Genomic DNA, 23,418 nt, shown 5'->3' on the forward strand with positions numbered 1-23,418 from the left:
AATTGAATGGGGCAAAAACATTTAAATAGGCAAAAAAAAAAATCTATGTTACACGTCAATGAAGTATAAAAAACAATGGAAATACATACAAAAAAATTGCTCTGTACAAACACACACAACATGGGCAATAAACATGAAATTTTTAAAAGTCAATTCTTTGTAGATATATTAAGCGTTGGTTTTTCAACTTACCAGGTATTTTCTTATAGAATGGACATGTCCTTGTTCTTAATTGTCCTGCATTAGGTGACTCCGGGATTTTCGTGTTCCCTCTCTGCAGCCTGCCACAAGGTGATTTTATGAAGACTTTGTCTTTCCTTAAATTGACTCTTCCAGATTCTGTCCTGTTAAGGTGATGTGACCTCTTCTCATGTGCTCCCTCCTGTAGTGAAACTGACTTTTTAAGTCTCTTTCTTTGATGCCGTGACCTCTCACTAGAAAGTTCCACAGAGGGCTGACTCTCACTTAAATTCTTTGCATCGAGTTCTAAGTCACTTAAAGATTTTTCTGCTTTCCTCTTGCGCTGCCGCGACCTCTTTTCATTAGGACTTACAACTGGATTTAAGTTCATCCCTTCCACTGCACTTCCCTCTAGCAATTTCTCTTCTTTTCTTTTGGGTGGTAGTCCAAAATAAACACCTATATCCATTTGCTTCATTACTTTGGAAGAAGGCTGTGTTGCAGGACACTTGGGACCAGATGGCGACATTGTCAGAGACTCGGCAGCATTAAGTGCACTGGAAGAGTTCTCTGTATTGGGAACTGTAGCTTTACTGTCTAGTCGACCACCTAATGCCTTTCTGCAGACACATGCTGAATTAGCATTGTTCTTTGCATTGAAGTTCTTATTTGATGATTTTCTCATTTTACTTTGGGTTGGATGGAAAGAAAGATCCCCTTCTCCCTGCCTTTTGAAAGCCCTTGGCATCTCACTAGTAAGTGACGGAAGAGAAATCTGATTGCAGACAGCTGATTCTTCAATTGCCTGTTTCTGTTTATTTGATTGAGATGGGTGACATTCTGGCTTACCAGGTTTTGCTTTAGCGGCCTGATAACTAGAAGTAAGCCCTTGTGCTGATGCAGATGGAAACAGCACAAAATCATTACCAGTATGTGCTGGATCATCACACAGAATAACACCCTTATTTTGGAAAAAAAGTTGAGATGAACCAGTGAGAGTGTTGTATTTATACAATACTTCTTGGTATTTATCCTGAGTTAAGAAGCCATCCACGTGGGGGCCATTCTCCTGCTGGTCCTTCAGGAACCGACCATGGGGTTTTTGAAACAAAGTGCACCTGTTGTCATCTTCTTCCAGGCTGCCATCTTTAGAGCTCTCCGTAAAGAGTAGCTCCTGCTGCAAATCACCCAGCTTTTCATCCATACTGTAAGTTTCCTCATCAGTTTGAAGTGGAGAATAAGAGATTTCACAGCTACTAAAGTCATTTTCTGGCAATGGGGAGTGTCTGTGCTCTGAGTTGCTTTGGCTGTCTAGTTCTTCAGCAAGAGGCAAACCGACTCCCACCAGTTTGTCATTATTAACACATTCTGGAAATTGTAGGTTTTGTTGGGACGGTTGGATATTTGTTGAAGAAGAAGAAATCTTTTTATCGGTTTCAGTTGGAGATTGCGATTTCTTTAGACACGGTGTCACTAACGAGGGGTGAGTTGAAACACTTCTTAAGTTTTCCATTGGCTTCTGATGCACAGACCATCTTTCCTCAAGGCCACAGAGAAAGTCTGAATTAGTCTCACTGAAGCAATCCCTTGGCCCATGTGGTGGGCTGCTGAAAGGACTACTGCCTGCCCTGCTCTGAGCAAGCAGGAGGTGAGTGTATCTCTTGAAGTGAGAAGGAATTGTTGAGGTGCACAGAAGACCATCAGGACACTCTGAAAATTTTTAAAAAGTAATGCAGGATCAAAGCACAGACAGCGTTAAAACCTAAGTGGAAAGTCATCAGTGCTACTTTGAGGCCTTAGGACCGTAGCTATCTTTACACAAGCAAAAGATCCAGCATAAAATAATAATAATCCAGTATGGTTTTGCAATGTGCTAGTTATTATTTTTAAATCAAATACTTTAAATTTCTTTTCAGATAATCTTTTTTTTTTCAAATATTTTGTAAGACTAACACCTTTCCCCCCTTAGTAACTCTCACAAATATGAGCCTCTTCAAACTACAGTTCATGTTTACACAAGGTATTTATAGGTGTTCACTAGTTCACTATTGCTCTGGCAATAAAGAGTGAAAAAGACTAGTGTGTCTCTCAGAGAACTAAAGTTCTACCCCAATTTTTATCTTATCAAGTAATATGGATTTGTGACAATTAGAGTACCCAATTAGGGTCCATTATTTAATATTTACACTGTGTACAATAAGAGTAATAACAATCTTAATTGGTTATAGCTGTTCATGCACTAATAGTTTAAATTCTAAGATTTGAAATTCAATTTGATAAACTGGTTAATATTAAGGCTTTAATAATAATCTGGAAACTATTCCCCATCATACATTATAATTGAGAAACAGTCTGTAAACTATCTTGGCATATACCCTTGTATGTTATTTTCCAGGTTGTTTTTTTTTTTTTAAGTTTTATTTATTTAAGCAATCTCTACATCCAATGTGGGGCTTGAACTCATGACCCCAAGATCAAGAGTCACATGCTCTTTGGGCTGAGCCAGCCAGGTGCCCCAATTTCCTCCTAAAAACGATGTTACAATAAATTAGAAGGCCTTGTTGCTTAACTTAATTTAAAACCACCTCATAAAATTATTTGTTGTGGCACAGAATTCAACTCAAGAAGAGTCTATATGAAATTCTATTCAAAGGAGTTTAGTGAAAAGCCAAAAGAAAAATCTCTTTGAGGTGGCTTCATCATAAGACATTTCACCCTGAGGGGCTCACCATAAGACTCCAACTTCCATTTCTGATTTTCAAGCCACTTAAAAGCAAATTAGCAGCCTTTGATGAGACTTTCACTTTATAAAAAAAAGCTAGTGCCAAAATTTTTTTAAAGTTCTTTTGCATCTTTATGCAGTACTTTAAAATAACTAGAGGTTAATAATAAAATGTCTTCTGAATCATACACAACATGAAAGCCATACTGAGTAGTATTTTTATTTTGAATTTTAATTCTTTGAGATTTAAAAATCCACATATGGTATTTATAACTTTGAAATATAGAAATCATAACAACCCATTTTTCATATACTCCAAGTAGGACTACCTACATGTTAAACATGGCATTATATATCTTAAAAGATAATAAAGCATAATATTACTTCAGTTATCATTTGGCACATTTTTAATTCGAATCTTAAAAATCTAAGACTCCTTCCCAGACCTTCTTCCTGTACAATAGCATGATAAATCCAACATTTAGAAGACTCGACTATATGGATAATTCCTTAAATTTGTTTCACAAAAGATAACAAATGGGCAGTTGAACTTTTAAGAATGCTCATCTATAAAACGTCAATACCACTTATCTTTTGCTGTCAGAGAGTCAAGTAAGTAAACAGAGTGAAAGTATCTAGCATAGTATGTGCTCAATTAACATTTATGAAAAATCATTGAGATGTTTAGGAACTTCCATGAAATAATAAAATGCATTTCAACTGTTTTCAAGTTTGCAACACTCTTTACAATTATACCATTGACTATGATCTCTTTACCCTTCTCAAGAATGGTTTCCTTGTTTCCTTCTAGGGTAAGACATTTATACTTTAGTGTCTCATCTCCCTTTCATTTTACTGATCGGGCTGATTCGTCTGGCCTAACGCAGGCTTTTTAGACTACTCAAAGACTACTCCCTTTTTTGTCATCTTACCTGTTTCAGAGACTGATGGAGAATCCAAACACTCAAAAACATGCCATCGAGGTGTTTGACCTAGCAATGAGGAAAAAGGCATCTGGCAGTTTGGGCAGTATCCATCATAAACTGGACGTATCTTTGGAGATACTTGTTTGTTTTTGCGAGTCCTGCAATGCTTTCCTGAAGCCGTCTCCTTGTCTTGGGACTGGGGAATACCATCTCCGCAACTAGAATTCTGACTAGAACCTACAGAAGTCTGACTATCTGTTTCTCCAAGGCACATTTCAGGGTCCTTTGTCTTCTCCTTAGCTTCTGCAGTTCTTTTTTTATTTCTGTTTCGTTTTGACTGGTGTTTTCCATCTGTTGCTTTTTCAACAGATTTTGGCATAGTCTCAGAGCAATTATTTGTATGTACTGGTTTTGGTTTTCTTTTAGATTTGTATTCCCAGATGTCTTCTTCCAAAAAAGCATCTTCTAACATGGCAAAATGATTTTTAAGTAAATGGATTTCTTGTTACAAAACAATTTCTTGTTACAAAAATTTTAAATGGAAATATTTTGCTGAGAAAAAAAAAGTAACAAAACCCCCACTAACTTGATGGGAATCTAAAGCTTTGGTAGTGAATGTATTGGCAAACTACAAGCCTTATACCTGAGAACCTGCTATTCCATTCATACCACAATAAAATTAAGAGAACCTACCACAGGGGTAGCATCTGAGAATTTTCCCATTGTGACCACTATTTCATTCAAGTGTGTCGGCCTTTCCAAGGACTTGATTCATAAAAATAAGAATCAGTAATACTTGGAAAATTAAGCACTAATAGGAAGTATAGGTTCAATAGCTTAATCTTAGAATGAGCTTTGTAAAATTGTTATAAAGCTCCTGTCAGTTCCCTTTCAACTGGACAATTGTCCAAATAATTCACAAATAAAACCACAGTCCCTGGGCAGTTGGCTTAGCAGGGTTTCCAAACATTAAATGGCTATCTCAGCTTGCTAGTACCACCATAATCACACCATAATCAAAGAGGTGTGTGATTGGGGGGGGGGGTAGTAATTGCCCTTATCCTTGACTCTTGGATATTCAACCACTTCAGTTTCCTGGGGCAGTCCAGTATCTTCTTCCAGCAGCAACGAACAAACACTGCACAATGGACAAACAGAATTCAACTAAGTGAAGTTGTGCCTGCACTGAGGCCGCCCACACTCCTAAAACCAGACTGCAGACGTGGTCTGCCCTAGACGTGGCCAGCCCTCTCTCCACAGCCTCAAAACCAAGATTCACCTGCCTGATGCCTCCCACCTGCTCTGCCTTCTCTTTGAACTCAGGAGGCTGCAAGGCCACTGAGTGGGGCCTTACCCCTTCCAGGGCAGGGAGAGAGTGAGCTGCGAGCACAGCCCGTTGCATAAAAGCTATCAGAGCCCTCCGCTTCCGAAGTCGGAGGCCCAGCCCACCCGGATCCTCGCCGCAGCCCACCTGCCACCCGCACACCCTCCGGAGTAGCTCCAGCTGCGTCCGCTCCCCTCGGCTCCCCCCTCCCCTGCTCCGCTGACAATCTGTTCGCGCTCGCACTTTCAGCACTGCGGGGCGACAAAATACTGTATTTGTGTACAAGCCAAAGCCATTGCCAGTCACTCCCAACTTAAAAAAAAAAAAACAAAACCTATCCCATGAGGATATCCCTACCCGCTTTACCTCTGGTGTCTTAGGCGGGAACAGGTTCCCCTAGCCAGTGCTGTGTCGAATCAGCTGACCCTGGTCTGTGGGCGGGACTTTGAAAAAGTTTGTGTCCTTTTGGGTCCTACTGATTTATTTTATCTTATCTTATTTTTGTTCTAAAACCCGCTAATTTCCAAAGTGAAGTGTTGGGGGGGGGGAATGGTTCTCAGAGCTTCTGGAACGCGAACCCAGAGACTTTCCCCATGCTGAATCTGGCGCTGTGAATGTCCAGGCTCAGTTGTGCCGGGACGCCCTGGAAGGGGCGGGGTGCTTTGGGCCGGTGGCTAAATTACGGGCCCGGGAATTCAACAGTTTGTATCTTAGCATTGGAATGCTTGATTACAAAGGAAAAAGGTGTCGTTTACATGGAGTGGGGGCTGGTGGAGAGTGAGGTGAATGTGCCGTTTTGAAACCAAAGGACAGTAAGCGCTTCCTCTCTCCCCATTCGAGACCCTCCCGCGGGCCCGGCGGCCGCCTCTGGACTGGCCGGAGAGAACATGGCGGCCCCCGGAGGCCGGGGCTGCAGCCTCGCGGGCCTGCTCCCGGCGCAGACCTCGCTGGAGTACGCCCTGCTCGACGCCGTCACCCAGGAGGAGAAGGACAGCCTGGTCTACCAGTATCTGCAGAAGGTGGACGGCTGGGAGCAGGACTTGTCAGTGCCCGAGTTTCCGGAAGGTGAGGGGCAGGCTTCGGGGTGGGGACCCCTCCCGGAACCTCCCCTTCCTCGGGGACGACGCCCTCCCCTGAAGCGGGGGGCGAGGCGGGCTTGTGCGACCGCGCCCGGGCGGTTCGCCAGCTCTGCGGCTTCCCCGGGTCCCCAAGCGGCGGAAAAGGGTGGTTTTCTGGAGCGCGGGGACGGGCACATTCGCCTCTGTATCCCGACTCCCTGCCGGGGCCTGGTGTTAACTAAGTAGACATTCCGTGAAGGTTTAGTGGCCCCGATTGGCAAAGATTGAAGTGTCCATGCCACCCTGTCCTTTCAGTCTGGTTGCCCAGCATCGTCATTGTCATCCACTGCGCACGATGCTAACATTCATTGATCACTTCTGTGCCACACACAGTTGTAAACACGTCCGGGGACTATTTTAGTTATTCCTCTCCACAACTCGTTGAGACAGCTTAAAGACCTATTTTATAGTTGAGGAAACTGAGGCACAAGAAGGCTAAGTAGTTTCCTCAACGCTTCGCAGTAACTGCCAGAGCCGGCTTGGGCAGACTCCAGATTGGCAAGTATCTTAACTGTGCCACACTTACTTGTTCAAAGTCTTGAAATTGGTAATTTTTAAAATCTGAATCAATTACGGCCCATCTCCAGGGTTTGAATCCCAGCTCTGTGAGTGTTGGGAACACCGGGGAACAGATATTCCCAGTAGTGCTATTTGGGAAGCACATCTTGCTGTGATAAGTGAAACCGTACTTTCCCTTCTTTGGTTGGGACTGGCATTGTTTTGTTGGTGTTGGCATGTCTCCTGGCGTGACACTGAAACCACATGTATAGTTAATTGGTTGGATATGGCAGGGTTCAGTATCTCATGGGAGATACATCAGAACCTTGCCTTTGACAAGAGTCTTATGTGTCTTTCCAAGCCTTTTGCTCCCACCTTCAAAAATGCTTATTTTTTTCCATTACTAATCCTATGCTGAATTTGAAATATTGTGGAGTTATTAGGGAAGAGTTGGGTTCATGACTGCTTCTCCCATCAAAAGAACTTTAAGATTAGATACATACGTGTATATTTTTTAAAAACTTTGTAAGAAGTTAGTTACATAGTATAGTGTTATAAACAAGCAGGCCACCAGCTACGTTTTGGGCCCGTGTTTTTATTTTCTAGTTGTGTTTATATTTACAGTGGGTGTTTTTTATTACCATGATATTTGACCTTAGTGACTCATAAATAACAACAAAATATTCAGGCTTCATATGTGACCTAGTCAAATTTTCTGCGGGATCTGATTATTGAGCTCAGAATACTAGATAACAGGTTTTCTTGGTTTCTTTATCAGTAAGCTATAATCAAGAAGTTATAAACATAACTTATCTCAGAAACAGCATGCTTTGTTCATTTCTTAAAAGAGATGTGTTTATGGGAAACTGTGGTGTAACGGATGGATTCAGACAGATTTGGGATTAAATCCGAGTTATTTCATTTGTTAGTTGCATGATTTTGAGCAAGTTACTTGATTTCTCCAAGCCTTACTTTACTCCCTCATAAAATAAAACCAGTATTTAGCTTTCAGGTTAATTATGTGGATTAGAGGTAATATATCTAAAGTTCTTCGTTCATAGGACAGCTCAATAAATGTTGACAATTTTTTAAAATTATATTCATTATTGTTATTGTAAAATTTATTATTATTAAGCCTGGTAAGCACAATAACTGATATGTAATAGTACTTTCTTTATCCTCCAATCTACGTCACTCTTGACTATTTACAGAAAATAAATTTAAAAGACCGATTCATAAATATTTTGCAATTAAGATGTGAAACATACATAAGTTTGAAGTTTTATATGTTTATTTGATCTGGTATACAATTAACACTTTATTAAAATACATCATTAAGAGCTTCCTCTACCCTAAAACCTCACTAGGTTGGACTAACTAAGGCGGAAAGGCTAGTTTGATTTGCAGATTATTTATTTTTTAGAATTTTATTTTAATTGAGTAACTCCAGTTACTGTTATTAGTCATTAGCTGTTATTATTCACTTAATTCCACCCAACTTTGGCTTGCAGTTTCTATAAAATATTTCTGAATACCTGCTTCGAGATGTAATTAATAGTGTTAGTGGCTGCATTTACTTATAAACAGTAAGCTCATTATCTTTGTTTTTCTAAATTGGTTAAGTAGAGATGCTGTACTTTTAATATTTAACAAAGTCTTTATAATGCATAGTTAAAATTGTAAGTCATGCTTTGTAAGTCATGCTCAAGTAATTATAAATTCTGATTTATAAAAGTACAGATTAATGAGATTCCATTTTTCTTTGGAGGGAGGGGAACACGTTCTTCATCAATATTAATGTTGCTTCCATGAAATCTGTAATAGTGTATTTTGCTTAACTTTGCATTTAAAATATTTTATATTTAAGGTCTCATTCAAATCCAGAGCACTTTAGTTCTTATGAAATTGCCTTAGGCATTTTGTATGTTTATATTTTAACACCTTGCTCCTTTTTGAATTTAGTCCTGTCTCGCTATTCTTAAGATTGCTTCATTCTCAAAAGCTCATTTGAACCTGATTGTGTACTTAGGTCCTCTTAATATTTGATATGTACTCTCATTTTTACCTAAATGTGTTGATCTTGCTTTCTTTCACACAGACTATTCTATTTCTGAAAGAATTTAGTAGCTTTTTCTTACTATATTTGCATACTGCTGCATAATAGCATCTTTCCCATCTTACCCCACCCCATCCCTTCCTTAGAAATAATAATGGTTTACATTTTAATGGAAAATTTTAGATAAATTATCTCTGCCTTTTCCTTTAATCATGATAATCTGTTTTGTGTAAATTTCAGGATTAGAATGGCTGAACACAGAAGAGCCTATTTCTGTCTACAAGGATCTGTGTGGAAAAGTAGTCATCCTTGATTTCTTCACCTACTGCTGCATAAACTGTATTCATCTATTGCCTGATCTTCATGCATTAGAACACACATACTCTGATAAAGGTATCTGCTCTTTAATTGTTTCTAACAGACTGTCCTGGCATAGGCACAGGGGGAGTAGCTGACTCATTTGCTCATTGGAAAATGAACATTTGGCAAGACTTCAATGATTCTAAAAGTAATTTCTGATCTATGATTTAAGGACCCCATGTACCTTCTCATGAAGAGTTAAGTTTAGTGATAATGGTTTGCCTTCCTAAAGAACCAGCATTTAGTATATTTTTTTTCTCTGAGGTTAAGGACATGATTTACTTTTTTACGATCAAGTATTTTTAAAAGTTCATTTTGTATATTTAGACTTAAATTTGTCCTATGAGAAAATGAAACTTGTGACTCTAATCTTATACTCTTCTCACTAAGATATAAAGGTTTAAAGTTCTTATTAGGAAATGTGATTAGACTTCCTTTAATTTCAGATGACATGAATTACAGTGGAATGCCAAATATTATAGCAGATACTTTTTCTTTGACCCTGCGTTATTAAAAAACGATTTATAAAGGTTAATGTTTTCCAAAGCACACTAGGAAATCCTCTTTTATGGTATTACAAATTCTGAAGATGTAAGAGATTATACTTAGTATTTGCTTTAGAACTTTGACATTTTTTCAGATCTTTTTTCTCTTGTTTACTTCTTTCTAAAAAAAAGAGAGCATATGGGGTGAATGCAACTAATTAAAAGTTCCATTTAATTAGGCTTAAATTGGGGCGCCTGGGTGGCTCAGTCGTTAAGCGTCTGCCTTCAGCTCAGGTCACGATCCCAGGGTCCTGGGATTGAGCCCCATATCGGGCTCCCTGCTCGGCGGAAGACCTGCTTCTCCCTCTCCCACTCCCCCTGCTTGTGTTCCCTCTCTCGCTGTGTCTCTCTCTGTCAAATAAATAAATAAAATCTTTAAAAAATAATAATAATAATAATTAGGCTTAAACTAATTGAAGCTCCGCAGTTGAAGTGGTATAAAGGAGAGAGGGTCACTGATCTTAGAGTAAAAATGAGAATATAGTACAGAATTGAAAGATAACTTAGTTTTAAAAAAGTGATTTTAAAAAAGGAGTGATGGATTAAAATTTTCAGTGCAAGGGAAACCTCGGATGCTTATAAATTGTAATACATTGTATCTTGAAATTGCCAGTCAGTGGGATTTATGAAGAACTCAAGTATTCCTGGTAGCTAAATCATGTTTTCAAAAATTTATCTGTATTGATTTAAGAAATAAGAGTATCTCATTATCTGCTAGTTTTGGATGCCTCTGTGTCTTGGTCAAGCTCATGTAAGTGTAAGTGTATTGAACATGTAGTATATGCAGGGTAGTCTGCTAGCTGCTGAGGACATATGTAACAGTTAAATAAAAAGCATCATGGAACCTGAGGAAAGGAGTAATTCACTTCCTCTAGAAGCATTGGAAAAGATTTCTCAGAGGGGGAGACAGTTAAGCTGGAACTTGAAAAATAAGCAGGAGTACAGCTGCAGATGCAAAGGGGGCAGGAGGAAGCTGGCTGAGGAAGCGACGGAGAAATAAGCAGGGAAGCATGGAAGAGTGAGCTTCTTGGGGAGAGGCCAGTAGTTTAATGTGGCAGGATTGTGGGGACTTCTGCGAAAGATGAAAGGAGAGGAAGGTGGGTTAGGTTCAGACCAGTTGTGAAAAGTTTTCTTAATAGCTTAGCCTTTGTCTTCCACTGAAGATACAGAGATGTTTAAGGTTGTTTTTTTATTTATTTGTTTAAAAGATTTTATTTATTTGCCAGAGAGAGAGAGAGCGAGAGAGCGTGCACACAAACGGGGAGCGGCAGGCAGAGGGAGAAGCAGGCTCCCCACTGAGCAGGGAGCCCGATGTGGGCTTGATCCCAGGACCCTGGGATCATGACCTGAGCCCAAGGCAGATGCTTAACTGCTTAAGGGCCTGAACCACACAGGCGTCCTTGTTTGTTTAATAGGAGGATGAAAGACTGGGTTAAGAATTCCAAAGTTAACTGTTTCGGTACTTAAGATAATCCCTAAAAGACTGTATTTGGTTAACTTAGTTGGTTACCCCACACCTGAAGCAAATTCAAGAACTTCTTGGAATGGGTCCTTGTAACCTCTTTATCGGTTTACTGGAAGCATCATTTTTATAGCACATTGTGACACAAAATAAAAATTATTTTTACATACAAATACACTTCTGAGAAGTAAAGATACTTGAAGATCCCAACACTATAATTTCAAAGAAACATTACTTTAGTAATATGCTGCTTTATGAAAATGCTAGTAACTTCAATATTTTTATATTGCTCAAAATATACATTCAATTCATATTCACAAAAGCAGGTGTACCCAGAGATTATCACATGAAAGTTCAATAAGCTGTCACTAAATTAATTTGCTTTCTTACAGCGATGTGTCTTGTCTCATTACTATCTGCTATGTGTCTGAACATATTTGCAGCAATGCTAATAGTTCTTGAAGTGACATTCAGCAGCCTATTCTGAATTCCATGGAATATTCAGTTCATTTCATCAGTAAGCCGGAAATGCTCAGCTAAGTGAGGAAGTGCTTATTAATTTAAAGACAGCCTGAAAAGGGTCCAAATTAATACCCAGTCTCCTTCCTCTGTAAAACAGCTTTTAATATCAAGTTTGTAATGGTGACCAGTATCATTTTCACAATAGCCTGAGGCATTATAAATGCCAGAGTCTAAAGTAAAAAGATATTTAATAGTAATGAATGGTTCTGATCTTCAAACATTTGAGAATATAGCTGTGCTCTAAGCTTGTTATTAGTTCATAATGATTTAGCACATGTTTACATTAAACTGATAGGTATCTCATGTTTTGGGTTTTTTTTTTCTGTTTCTACTTGAGAGTTTATAAAATTTTTTTGCCTTTTTATGCTGGATGCATTAATGATATGTTATATAATACCCAAATTTAGCACAATGGCTATTAAGGAAAAGTGTTTCTTGTTTCATAAAAAAATCTATTAGGAACATTTGACATATTTTAAAATGTGACTGCTAGGTATATGTTGATGCATAATTAAATCAGACTTACCAACCTAAATGCCAGGGTACTACTGGGTAAATGCTGGTATTCTCATTATGTAGTAGACACTACTTTTCTGTTTTATACTTTATTAAAAATTAGAAGAATGGAGTTGTAATTTTATAATGACACTAAACCTTTCAGTGACTCCATATATAATTTGATGGTGTGTCAAGGTTCCCAATACCATCACCAGGTTCCATAATTCTTTAGGAGAACTCACAGCTGTAATTTGTTACAGCTAAAGGATACAGAGTGAAAGCAGCAAAGGGAAAAGGTGCTCTGGTGAGGCTAAGTCCAGAGGAGACAAAACACAGGCTTCCTCCTCTCTTAGTGGAGCCATACAAGACAACTTAACTCCCCAGCAGGGACTTGTTCGAGCACATTTGAGATATTACCAGGGCCTCTCATTAGAGACTCAGCAACCAAGGATTTTACTGGGGGCTGGCTAAATAGGCAGCTTCTGCCTGGCAGCATGTAGGAAAATTCTAGAGTCCCAGAAAGAAGGCAAGCGTTCAGCATAAACCATATTATTTGTACGACCGGTTTAGGCATAGCGAGCCACTCTTACTTGTTCTGGGAATGGCAGGCACCCTCCTGAAATCCAGGCAAGGGCCAGCCTTATAAGCAGCCTTCAAAAGAATACCAGTCAGGCCTGCTATGTTAACTCTTATCTGCACACACTTTATATTTTCTTTTTGCAGCAGTCCATATATTATTCTGTTTTTAAATAGATGATGTGTGATGGAAATATTGGTCAATTTATGGCAAACTTCTGGGATGTTTCAGGAGAGACACAGGGCAACATTAGTTTTTGAAATTCTAAAAAAACTTTTCAAATTTGTATCGGCTCTGTGCTTTAGTGTTCAGTGATTTTGATCTTTTCAGTTCATGTTTCCATTGCTTTTAGTATGAATGCTAAAATCCTACCTGTCCACACCCTACTCCTCTTCCCTCAGGGTGTTCTAGCCTCCCTGGCCTGCCTTTAGTTCTTCAGTGTCATGGTTCTTCGTGCTTTAAAGCCCTGACACTTAGTGTTCACTCTGTTGGAATACCCTTATCCTTTTTTGCCTAGTAAAGTGTCATCCTTGTCGTTTAGCTCTCAAAATGTCTCCGTTTACAATTTTGTAACATGTAAAACTCAACTGTTTTTAATCCTTGCATTTAACTAGGTTATTACAGTGTTTGTGATTAAACTGTGCTTTCTACTATATATTATGTAAATATTATAATGTCATATATATTGCTATATACAATTATAATCTAGTACAGTTCTATATATCTCTGAAAAATAAGACCTTTGAAGCTTTTAAAATGATTTTTTTGAAGTTATTTTATTACTAATATTTTAGAAGCAGTTATTTTTATATGGCTTCTCCCTCTCTCTTCCCTCCCTCTCTTCCCTCCTCCCTCCCTCACTTCCCTCCTCCATCTCCCTCACCTTCCTTTCCTTCCATATTTTATTTTAATGGAGTAGTTTTGATCCCTGTGCTGGCAAAAGATTCATAAAATGAAGAATCTTTTACATTGTTTTTTATTGTGTATGATTAACAGAAAAAGCAAAATATTTTTAAAAAATCTCTATAAGATTATTGACACTGAAAAAATGTGAGGCATCGTTACTTAGCAGTTGTCTTTGTATATTAATATAGATATTCTATTTAGACCATATGCTATGGTTTATATATTGTCTAAATATACAAATTTCTTCAGTGTTCATGTCCCATCTATTCATCGTTTTATTTTCTACTATGTACTAAGCACTGTGCTAGTGAATAATAAAACATGCATGATCCCTAAATAATTAATATGAATTATAGTCTTGTTAACAGGGGCAAGACTTATAATCAAATATTCACAAATAGTTTTATGCTTTCTGATTAGTGCTAAGAAGGAAAATTACAGGGTGCTATGAAAATAAATAATGCAGTTTAATCTGGAGGAATTTAAAGCTTTCTTAAGAGTAAAAATTGAGCTTGCTATCTAGAAGAAAAGTGTGGCTTTACTATGTGAGAGAGGGTGAAGAACATTCCAGGCTGACGGAGGATTGTGTGTTAAGGCATCAAAGCAAGAGGAGTAATGATATTCTGGAGGAACTGAAGGAAGGCCAGGTTGCTATAACACCCTGAGGGGAGGGGAAAAAGGAGTGGAAAACTTACTGGGGAGATGAAATTTGGTTTTTATACAAAGGACGATGAAGGGTTTTCTGGAGGAGAGTGACATGATGAGATTTGTGTTTGTTTAAAGATTAGTCCCACTCCTGGGTGGGTAACTAATTAGTGTTCAAGAATGGATGTGAGAGATCTGTGACAAGGCTATTGTGCTCCCTATGGGACATGATAATAGCTTGAAACTAGTTATAGAGGGGTAAGATTAATAGGATTTGGTCATGGATTAAATATGGATGATGAGAGAGGGCTCTTTGGTTATTACAGAGATATCCTAGGTAGGTTTTTGGCTTGTATAATTAATTGGACAGATGCTGGTGCCATTCAGTGAAAGTACACACTATAGAAAGGATAGCTTTGGAGGGGAAGGTCGTGAGTTTAGTTTAACTGGTCTTTGAGACTTGCACTTCATTCTCCATATGGCTGCCATTGCTCCTAAGGATAACAATCTAAAACATCCTTTAAATGACTTACAAGGTCGATCCTATCTATAGGTTTATTCTCATTTTGTCCCATGCTTTCTTTCGTTCTCTACGCTTAGTCACTTAACTTTCTTCAGTCTCTTCTGTCTTTCATGCACTCTGTTTTACGTGTGTTGTTTTCTCTCCCTGAATCTCCTTGCTTATGCTCTTCACCTAATTAACACCTTCTCAGGGTTCCCATCTCTCCCTAATCTTTACTTCTTCAAAGAAGTGTTGGGTATATTTACCAGAAAGAATATATGTATGTATATTTTGATGTAATGTATGTTATGCTGTATATATATTTTGTATGTATATTACACATGTAAAATATATAGAGATTTGACTCATGAATTCTTATTTAATTCGTTGGGTTATAATCATTACCATCATTATTTAGATGTTCATATTGTCCCTGTTTGACGAATGGAATCCTCTTCAGGCTATCACCCGTGTCCTTTTGACATGTCCTTATTCTTTGAGCACTTCCTCACTTGTCACAACAAAATATTTAAAGGTTCCTCTTGTACCTTCCCAGCCCCTTCCCCGAATCAGCCATTTCTTCAGGGAGTTCTGATTCCTTATATTATTGAATATTGGCAATGGTTTTGAGAAACCAAGATCTGGGCACTACCTGTGCTCATTGCTACTGGGGTGTCTTTGCTTCTAGTCCCTCTCAACTAATTCGAAACTCACTTAGACTAGTCCTCCCCACTCCCTATGAGGTTATGTTATTCATTTGAAATACAGTTAGATTCATTTGTTTGTATTTTTAGTTGATGATGTTTGTTTTTGAGGCTATAAAATTTAAACATGGTTCTGAAAGTCAGAAGTATACAGAAAGTATAGTTCCATCTATCTATCTCTTCTACCTGTTTCTATCTTCCCATTCTTTCCATCCCATTCTTCCATTCTTTCTGTTTTCTCTTTTTTAAAAAAATACCAGTGGTGACCTATTCTAGACGTTTTTGTGCATTTTGCTTTTTTAATGTAGCAGTGTATCCTGGTAGCCACTCCATATAGAGAACTTCCTGATTATTTTTAATAGTACATAGCACCCCATTGTGTGTGTGTGTGTGTGTGTGTGTGTGTGTTGTAATTTATAATAAATAATTCAGTCCCTGTCCTATCGTATGTATCAGCCTTTCGGTTGTTTTCAGTACTTAGCAGTTACAAACAGTGACTAACTTTGTGAATATGTTTTTATATTGCTGGTGGCATATCTTAAGGGTAAGTTCCTAGAAGGAGGATTGCTGGTCAGAGTTAAATACATGTAAGTATAGTTTTGTTAGGTGTTGCCATATTCTGCACCAGGAGGGTGGTACTAGTTTGTGTTCCTGCTAAGAGAGTATGAAGGTGCTTCTTCCCCACTGCTGCTCCAGTAAAATGTATTGACATGTTTTTTAATTTGTACTGATTAAATAGGTGAGAAATGGTATCTTGGTGCAGTTTTATTTATTTTTTAAGTAAACGCTACACCCAACATGGGACTCAAACTTATGATCCCGAGATCAAAAGTTGCGTGCTCTTCTGACTGAGCCAGCCAGGTGCCCCTTGATGTAGTTTTAAATTGCATTTTAGAATGTGGTTGGAAATCTTTTCATTTATTTGTGGCTATTTATTTTAAGTGGGGTTTTGTCTACCATTATATACTCTAGCCGGTTATTGTATAGGTATATAAAAGCTATTGATTTTTATCTGTTAATTTTGTATTCTGCTTCCTGAACTTTTATTACTTGGTTTGGTTTTATAATTGTTTCTCTGTGGTTTCCCTAACATGGTATATTATCTGCAAAGAAATTTTCCAAATCTTATTTCTATAATTGATTTATCTAATTTTGTTGGCTAAAAACTCCCTCCCAGTTCATTATTCGGTAGTAGTAGAGACAGTGGGCACCTTTGCCTTGTTCTTATCTTATTGGAAATACTTCTCATTTTTCTCCGTTAAGAGGCTGGTTTTAGGATTTAGTTATATTTATTTAATCAGTTAAAGTATTGAGGGACAAAATTTACTTTAAGTAAATTATATCTGAATATAACTGATGTTAAAAATAGGAATCTATCTTTTCCTATTTCTGGGTTTGGAGAATTAGGCTACCTGATTTTGAATCTCCTCATTTATCTTTTCCTCTTCCTCAAACATAAAAACAAAAAGGAGAGTAACTAAAACCACACTTGATCATTCATTCAGCAATACTAGGAGACAGAGAATATCGTGGCCTTCAAATTACCTGTAAGTTGAGAAATAAACTGAATTCCATTAAAGGTCCTCTTCTTGCAAGCCTGCAGGTGCTAGAACAGGAATGGGAGAGGCTTAAAAGACTCCATGAGAAAGAGGAGAGTGGTGTTCACAGGGCTTGGGCGAGGCACAGAGTGACCCCCTTACCAGTAGAAAGAGAAACTCCAACACTCAGTGCAAAATACCCAACACAGGTTTGGATCATAGCACCAGCTCTTGAAAGAGTGTGGGACTAAGAACAGAAGCCTGAGAGAAGCATTGCTTCTTGGAGGGAATCAGATACAGAGGTGTAGTTTCCTTTGAAGATAGTCTACTTAAAAAAAATAAGTAAGAGGGAAAAGTTAAGGATCTTGCAGAAAAAAAAAAAAAAAGAGAAAGTACACATCAGTGCCTCCTTCCAACAATGCTATCCAAAAATGAAACTGCACAGAAAAAGGGAACTATTGGAAAAGTACACTCTCCACCTAGTAGCCCTGTCCACAAAATGGATGGTAATATTAAAAAGCAGATCACATCCACATAAAACTGTAAAAAGCTGAAAATGTGATTCAGAGTTGAAATGCTGATGAACATTTTTAAAAATGATCACAAAATTGACAAAAAGTGCAACACAATCCATATTGAATTATAGATGGATAGATAGATCCTCAAACAGCATTTAGGAATAATGAAAAAGGATCTTGAATCAGAAATTCAAAAACAAAGAATGAAAATGCCCCAAAGATGTAAGAAATGAATGGTAATTGAACTCAGCAAAGGAATAAGAAAAAGATCAGAATTATGTTAGAAGTAGACTAAATTACAAGGTGCCTAAGGGGCAGTAAATTCATATAAAAATGTAATAATGGGCATTGAAGTAAAGCGGGGGGTAGAACAAACTTAGAGAATGAAAATAAGCTAAAAAGAAGTAAAAACAGAGGAAATGATTGAATAGAAAGGCAGAAAAGGTCCAACATAAGACTGCTTGGAGGCTGAAGACAAAAATCAAAACAACTGACCAAAACTAACATGTAAAATTAGAATCCCAAAAATGCTCTGAAAATAAAAGAAACCTTGAGTCTACATATTGAAAGGCACTACCAGATACCAGAGAAAATTGACACAGAGCAACAGCCCAAGAAGTATCCTGTTTTAAACTATTACACTTTAAAGATGTTTAAAAAATATCTTCAGGACCTCCAGGAAAAATGATGACTTTCAGAAGCATGGAGTTTAGACAGGACAGACTTTACACAAAAAACATACAAAGCAAAGCAACAGTACATTTTTAAGAATCTTATATAGAGAAACTACAAACCAAGGATATTATAGCTAACCAGCTATCTTTCAAGAGTCAATCAGGGATATAGAAAACCAGTTTTGAATGTCCAAGAACTCAGAGAATCACCTGTGAATAGATGCACTTTCTGGTCAATCTACTTGAAAGATAGATGGCTTCTTCTAACCAGGGGTGACTAAGGAAACTGCCAGATGGATGGCTGAAGATTTCATATGTGTACTCATGATGAGAAATAATAATTTATTATAGGTGCTTGACCTTATATGGTTGTGGGAGCTGCTTATCTAGTCTGCATATAACTGTTAACTTGTGTATCTGGTGCCTCAACTTGAAGTCAGCAGGTCAGGCAGTTGAAAAGGAAAGATGGAAATGAAATAAGGGAGAGCAAAAGCAAACTGCCACCTGCAGGCATGAACTGGAACCCATGCAAACTTCCAACCTAAATAGTGAGGTGACCAACAGAATAAGTTGGTGTCCTTTGTTGTGGAGCTATACCCTCATCTGACCCAGGAGTTGGAGAAGCTGAGGGAGGAGATCTGGCAGGACCTGTGGTACAGCTATGGGGCTTAGCTGCTCACCCACAACTGGACAGCCAGCAAGGTGAGACAGCAGATAAGCCCCAGAGTGTGTGCGATACGCTAGCACGCGGTGCCCTGCACCAGTCTCCCCAGCAAAAGAGAATATGGCTGCCGCTGCCTTTGCACCTTCCACTTCGCTCACAGAATATCTCTTACAGTAGAGGGTAAGAACTAGGCAGGGAATAGAGTACTGGAAAACAGTTCCACTTTAGCTAAATTGACAAAATATAACCCCCGTCACCTGTGGGTAGAAGAATAATGTAAAATCATATAGAGGTAGAAAGAATACAACTAAACAAAGGGAAAAAAAGGGAGAGAATGGAAAACAGAAAACTATTATTGATTATTGTATAGGTAATAGGTGGGAATTAAAGGACGCCATTTAAAAATGAGTGACCAGGGGCGCCTGGATGTCTCAGTCGATTGAGTGTCTGACTCTTGGGCTTCTGCTCAGGTCAGGATCTCAGGATTGTGAGATCAAGCCTGGCATCGGGCTCCACACTCAGCGTAGAGTCTGCTTGAAATTCTCTCTCTCTCTCTCTCTCTCCCCCCCCCCCCTTCTGTCCCTCCCCCCGCATGTTTGCTCACTCTCTCTTTCAAATAAATAAATTCTAAAAAAAACGATTGACCAGATAATAAAAGATTATGAAAAATGGGGATTAATACTTTTGTAACATGATAAAAAGTATTATTACAAAGGTAACCACTGGAATAAAAATACAAACCCTCCTAAAATCCAAAGGACATTTTTTTTTAAGTTTTTATTTTAATTACAGTATAGTTAAGATACAGTGTGACATTAGTTTCAGGTGTACAATATAGTGTTTCAAAAATTCTATACATAGTGCTCATCATGACAAGTATACTCTTAATCCCCATCCCCTATTTCATCCATCCCCCCATTCTCTTCCCCTCTGGTAACCAGCAGTTTGTTCTCTGTAGCTAAGAGTCTGTTTCTTGGTTTGTCTCTTTCTCTCCTTTTTCCTTTGCTTGTTTGTTTCTTAAAATTCCACATAGGAGTGAGATCATATGGTATTTGTCTTTCTCTAACTTATTTCACTTAGCATTGTACTCTGTAGCTCCATCCATGTTGTTGCAAATGGCAAGATTTCATTCATTTTTATGACTGAATAATATTATGTATACATATATGTGTATATATATATCACATCTTCTTTATACCCAAAGAAATTTTTTTTACAAAAAAGGAGACACCATATAGAGAAACCCAGACAAATATAATACATACAGAAATTACAATAGAGGAAAATATGAAAGAATTTAGATCAGACATACCAGTTGTATCAATATGTGAATAAGTTTCCAAGCAAAACTTGGAAGGTAATATCCATCAATTCCTATTTATTTTGTATTTCTCTTTATTTCTTTATTATTCTTAATCAGGAATAGATGTTGGATTTTGTTTTGTACCTCATTAATTCCTGGTTTTATTTTCATTTCTTTCTCTGTGCTTTCTTTTGATTTATTTTGTTGTTTTCCTAGATTTTTATTTTTTTAAATTTTCATCATAAGTGTACTCTTTAATCCCCGTCACCTATTTCACCCGTCTCCCCACCCACCTCCCCTCTGATAACCATCAATTTGTTCTCTGTTGTTAAGAATCTATTTCTTGGTTTGCTTCTCTTTTTTCCCCCTTTGCTCATTTGTCTCAAATTCCACATATGAGTGAGATTATATGGTATTTGTCTTTCTCTGACTTATTTCACTTAGCATTATACTCTCTATCCATGTTTTTGCAAATGTTAAGATTTCATTCTTTTTTATGGCTGAATAATATTGCATTGTGTGTGTGTGTATTACTTTTTTTTTTTTTTAAATGTCCTTTGTCCCACACCTTTATCTGTTCATTTATGGATGGACACTTGGGCTGCTTCCATAGTTTGGCTATTGTAAATAATGCTGCAATAAATACAGGAATGCATGTATCCCTTTGAATTAGTGTTTTTGTATTTTTTGGGTAAATACCCAGTAATGTGATTACTGGATTGTAGGGTAGTTCTATTTTTAATTTTTTGAGGAACCTCCATACTGTTTTCCATGGTGGCTGCATCAGTTTGCGTTCCCACCAACAGTGCAAGAGGGTTCCTTTTTCTCCACATCCTCACCCACATTTGTTTCTTGTGTTTTTGATTTTAGCCATTCTGGCAGGTGTGAGGTGATACTTCATTGAGGTTTTGATTTGCATTTTGCTGATGATGAGTGATGTTGAGCATCTTTTCATGTGTCTGTTAGCCGTCTGGTGTCTTCTTTGGAAAAATGTCTGTTCATATCTTCTGCCCACTTTTAAATTGGGCTATTTGCTTTTCGGGTGTTGAGTTGTATCTGTTCTTTATATATTTTGGATACTATTTATCGGATGTGTCATTTGCAAATATCTTCTCCCATTCAGTAGGTTGCCTTTTAGTTTTGTTGATTGTTTCCTTTGCTGTGCAGAAACTTTTTATTTTGATGTTGACCCGGTAGTTTATTTTTTGCTTTTATTTCTCTTGCCTCAGGAGACATATCTAGAAAAGCATTGCTATAGCTGATGTTAGAGAAATTACTGCCTGTGTTCTCGTCAAGGATTTTTATGGTTTCAGGTCTCACATTTAGGTCTTTAATCCATTTTGAGTTTATTTTTGTGTATGGTGAAAGAAATTGGTCCACTTTCATTCTTTTGCATGTAGCTGTCCAGTTTTCCCAACACCATTTGTTGAAGACACTGTCTTTTTCCCATTGTCTATTCATTCCTCCTTTGTCAAAGATTAATTAACCATGTAATTATGGGTTTATTTCTGGGTTTTCTGTTCCATTGATCTTTGTGTCTGTTTTTATGCCAGTACCATACTGTTTTAATTGCTACCACTTTGTAGTATAACTTGAAGTTTGGAATTGTGATACCTCCAGTTTAGCTTTGGTTTTTTTAAGATTTTATTTATTTGACAGAGAGAGAGCAAGCACAAGTAGGCAGAGCAGCAGGCTCCTAAGTGATAAGAGCACTAGGGCATCATTTGTTTTAATATTTGGTTTTTGACCCCAATTCTTGACAGAGTTCCTGAATCCCGTGGAATTTCCTGGGGGATTAACAGTGTGTTTTATTCTGAGGTGATCTTTGGTGGGCTTCTGGATGGGAACTGATCACCAGAAGGAAAGAATAAGCCATGATTAGAAGCTTGGGATTTTCGGGTGCCTGGGTGGCTCAGTCGTTAAGCATCTGCCTTCGGCTCAGGTCATGATCCCAGGGTCCTGGGATCGAGTCCCACATCGGGCTCTCTGCTCTGCGGGAAGCCTGCTTCTCCCTCTCCCACTCCCCCTGCTTGTGTTCCTGCTCTTGCTATGTCTCTGTCAAATAAATAAATAAAATCTTTAAAAAAAAAAAAAAAAAGCTTGGGATTTTCAGTCCCACTCCCCATTTACCAGAGAGGGAAAGGGGCTGGAAATGGAGTCAATGATCTATAATGCTTATGTGATGAAGTCTCCATAAAAATTCCAAAGGTATGGAGTTCAGAGAGCCTCCAACTTGGTAAACACGTGAGGGTGCTGGGAGAGTGGAGGCCTTGGTGAGAGCACAGAAGCTCCACCCCCATTCCCACAACCTGTCCTGTGTATCTCTATCATTTGGATGTTCATCTGTATCCTTTATCATATCTTTTTGTAATAAACTGATAAACCCAACTGTTGCCTTGAGTTTTGTGAGCTGTTGTAGCAAATAATTGAATCCAAGAGAAGAGTCAAAGGAATCTCTCATTTGTAGACAAGTCCAACAGAAGTTGCGGATAACCTGGGGCCCTATTACTTGTGATTGGCATCTAAAGTGGCAGGGCCATCTTGTGGGATTGAGCCCTTAACCTATGGTGCCTGCGCTAACTCTGGTTAGAATCAGAATTGAATCATGGGACACCCACTCAGTGTCACAGACAGTTGCCTAATGTGGGGAAAAAACCCCATATTTCTGGTATCTCAAGTGTTGTGAGTGTGGTCATATTGTGAGAGTAAAGGAGAAACACACAGAAATAGTGTGTTTTTCCTAAACAAAAGGCCTTTTTGGGTGCCTGTGTGGCTCAGTTGGTTGAGTGTCTGTTGATTTCAGCTCAGGTCTCGATCTCAGGGTTGGTCGTGAGTTCGAGCCCCACGTTGGGCTCTACACTGGGTGTGGAGCCTACTTAAAAAAAAAAAAAAAAGGACCTTTTGTTTTTTGTTATTAATATTCAGTTTTATTGTATCGTGGTTAGAGTGTATTCTTTATAATGCTTTCTTTGCGTGATCGGTATTTATAAATACTCCATGTATACTTCAGAGGAAAGTATATTATCATAGTACAGTTTGATATGTATCAATAAGATCTACCTCACTGATTATGTTAATTAGGCTTTATCTTATTTTGTGTCTGCTTGATCTGGTTCACAGTGAGAGCAGTGTGTTTTCTGTTTTATTAAGTTGCTTTTTTTATTACTTGGTACATG

At 38.1% G+C, this 23,418-nt stretch overlaps 2 protein-coding genes across 6 annotated transcripts in view; one reads left to right on the forward strand and one right to left on the reverse strand.

Annotated features, from left to right (window-relative positions):
- The window catches only part of DCLRE1A (DNA cross-link repair 1A), a 29,187-nt gene extending 23,608 nt beyond the window's left edge, over nucleotides 1-5,579 (reverse strand). For 3 of the 5 annotated variants that reach the window (XM_032423317.1, XM_032423316.1, XM_032423313.1), the window contains exons 1-3: nucleotides 5,519-5,579; nucleotides 3,835-4,966; nucleotides 193-1,890 (exon numbers count right to left, since the gene is read on the reverse strand). In XM_032423317.1, coding sequence (XP_032279208.1) covers nucleotides 193-1,890; nucleotides 3,835-4,300 — 2,164 coding nt within the window. In that variant the 5' untranslated portion in view covers nucleotides 4,301-4,966; nucleotides 5,519-5,579. The other 2 variants (XM_032423314.1, XM_032423315.1) reach the window with 2 other exon arrangements.
- Nucleotides 5,580-5,658: 79 nt separating this feature from the next.
- NHLRC2 (NHL repeat containing 2) overlaps nucleotides 5,659-23,418 on the forward strand; it is a 52,792-nt gene continuing 35,032 nt past the window's right edge. The window contains exons 1-2 of the mRNA XM_032423318.1: nucleotides 5,659-6,217; nucleotides 9,065-9,217. Coding sequence (XP_032279209.1) covers nucleotides 6,040-6,217; nucleotides 9,065-9,217 — 331 coding nt within the window. The 5' untranslated portion in view covers nucleotides 5,659-6,039. The remainder of the gene's footprint in view (nucleotides 6,218-9,064; nucleotides 9,218-23,418) is intronic.

The sequence above is a fragment of the Phoca vitulina genome, unplaced genomic scaffold (assembly GCF_004348235.1).
Source record: "Phoca vitulina isolate PV1807 unplaced genomic scaffold, GSC_HSeal_1.0 scaffold28, whole genome shotgun sequence".
NCBI classification, from domain to species: Eukaryota; Metazoa; Chordata; class Mammalia; order Carnivora; family Phocidae; genus Phoca; species Phoca vitulina.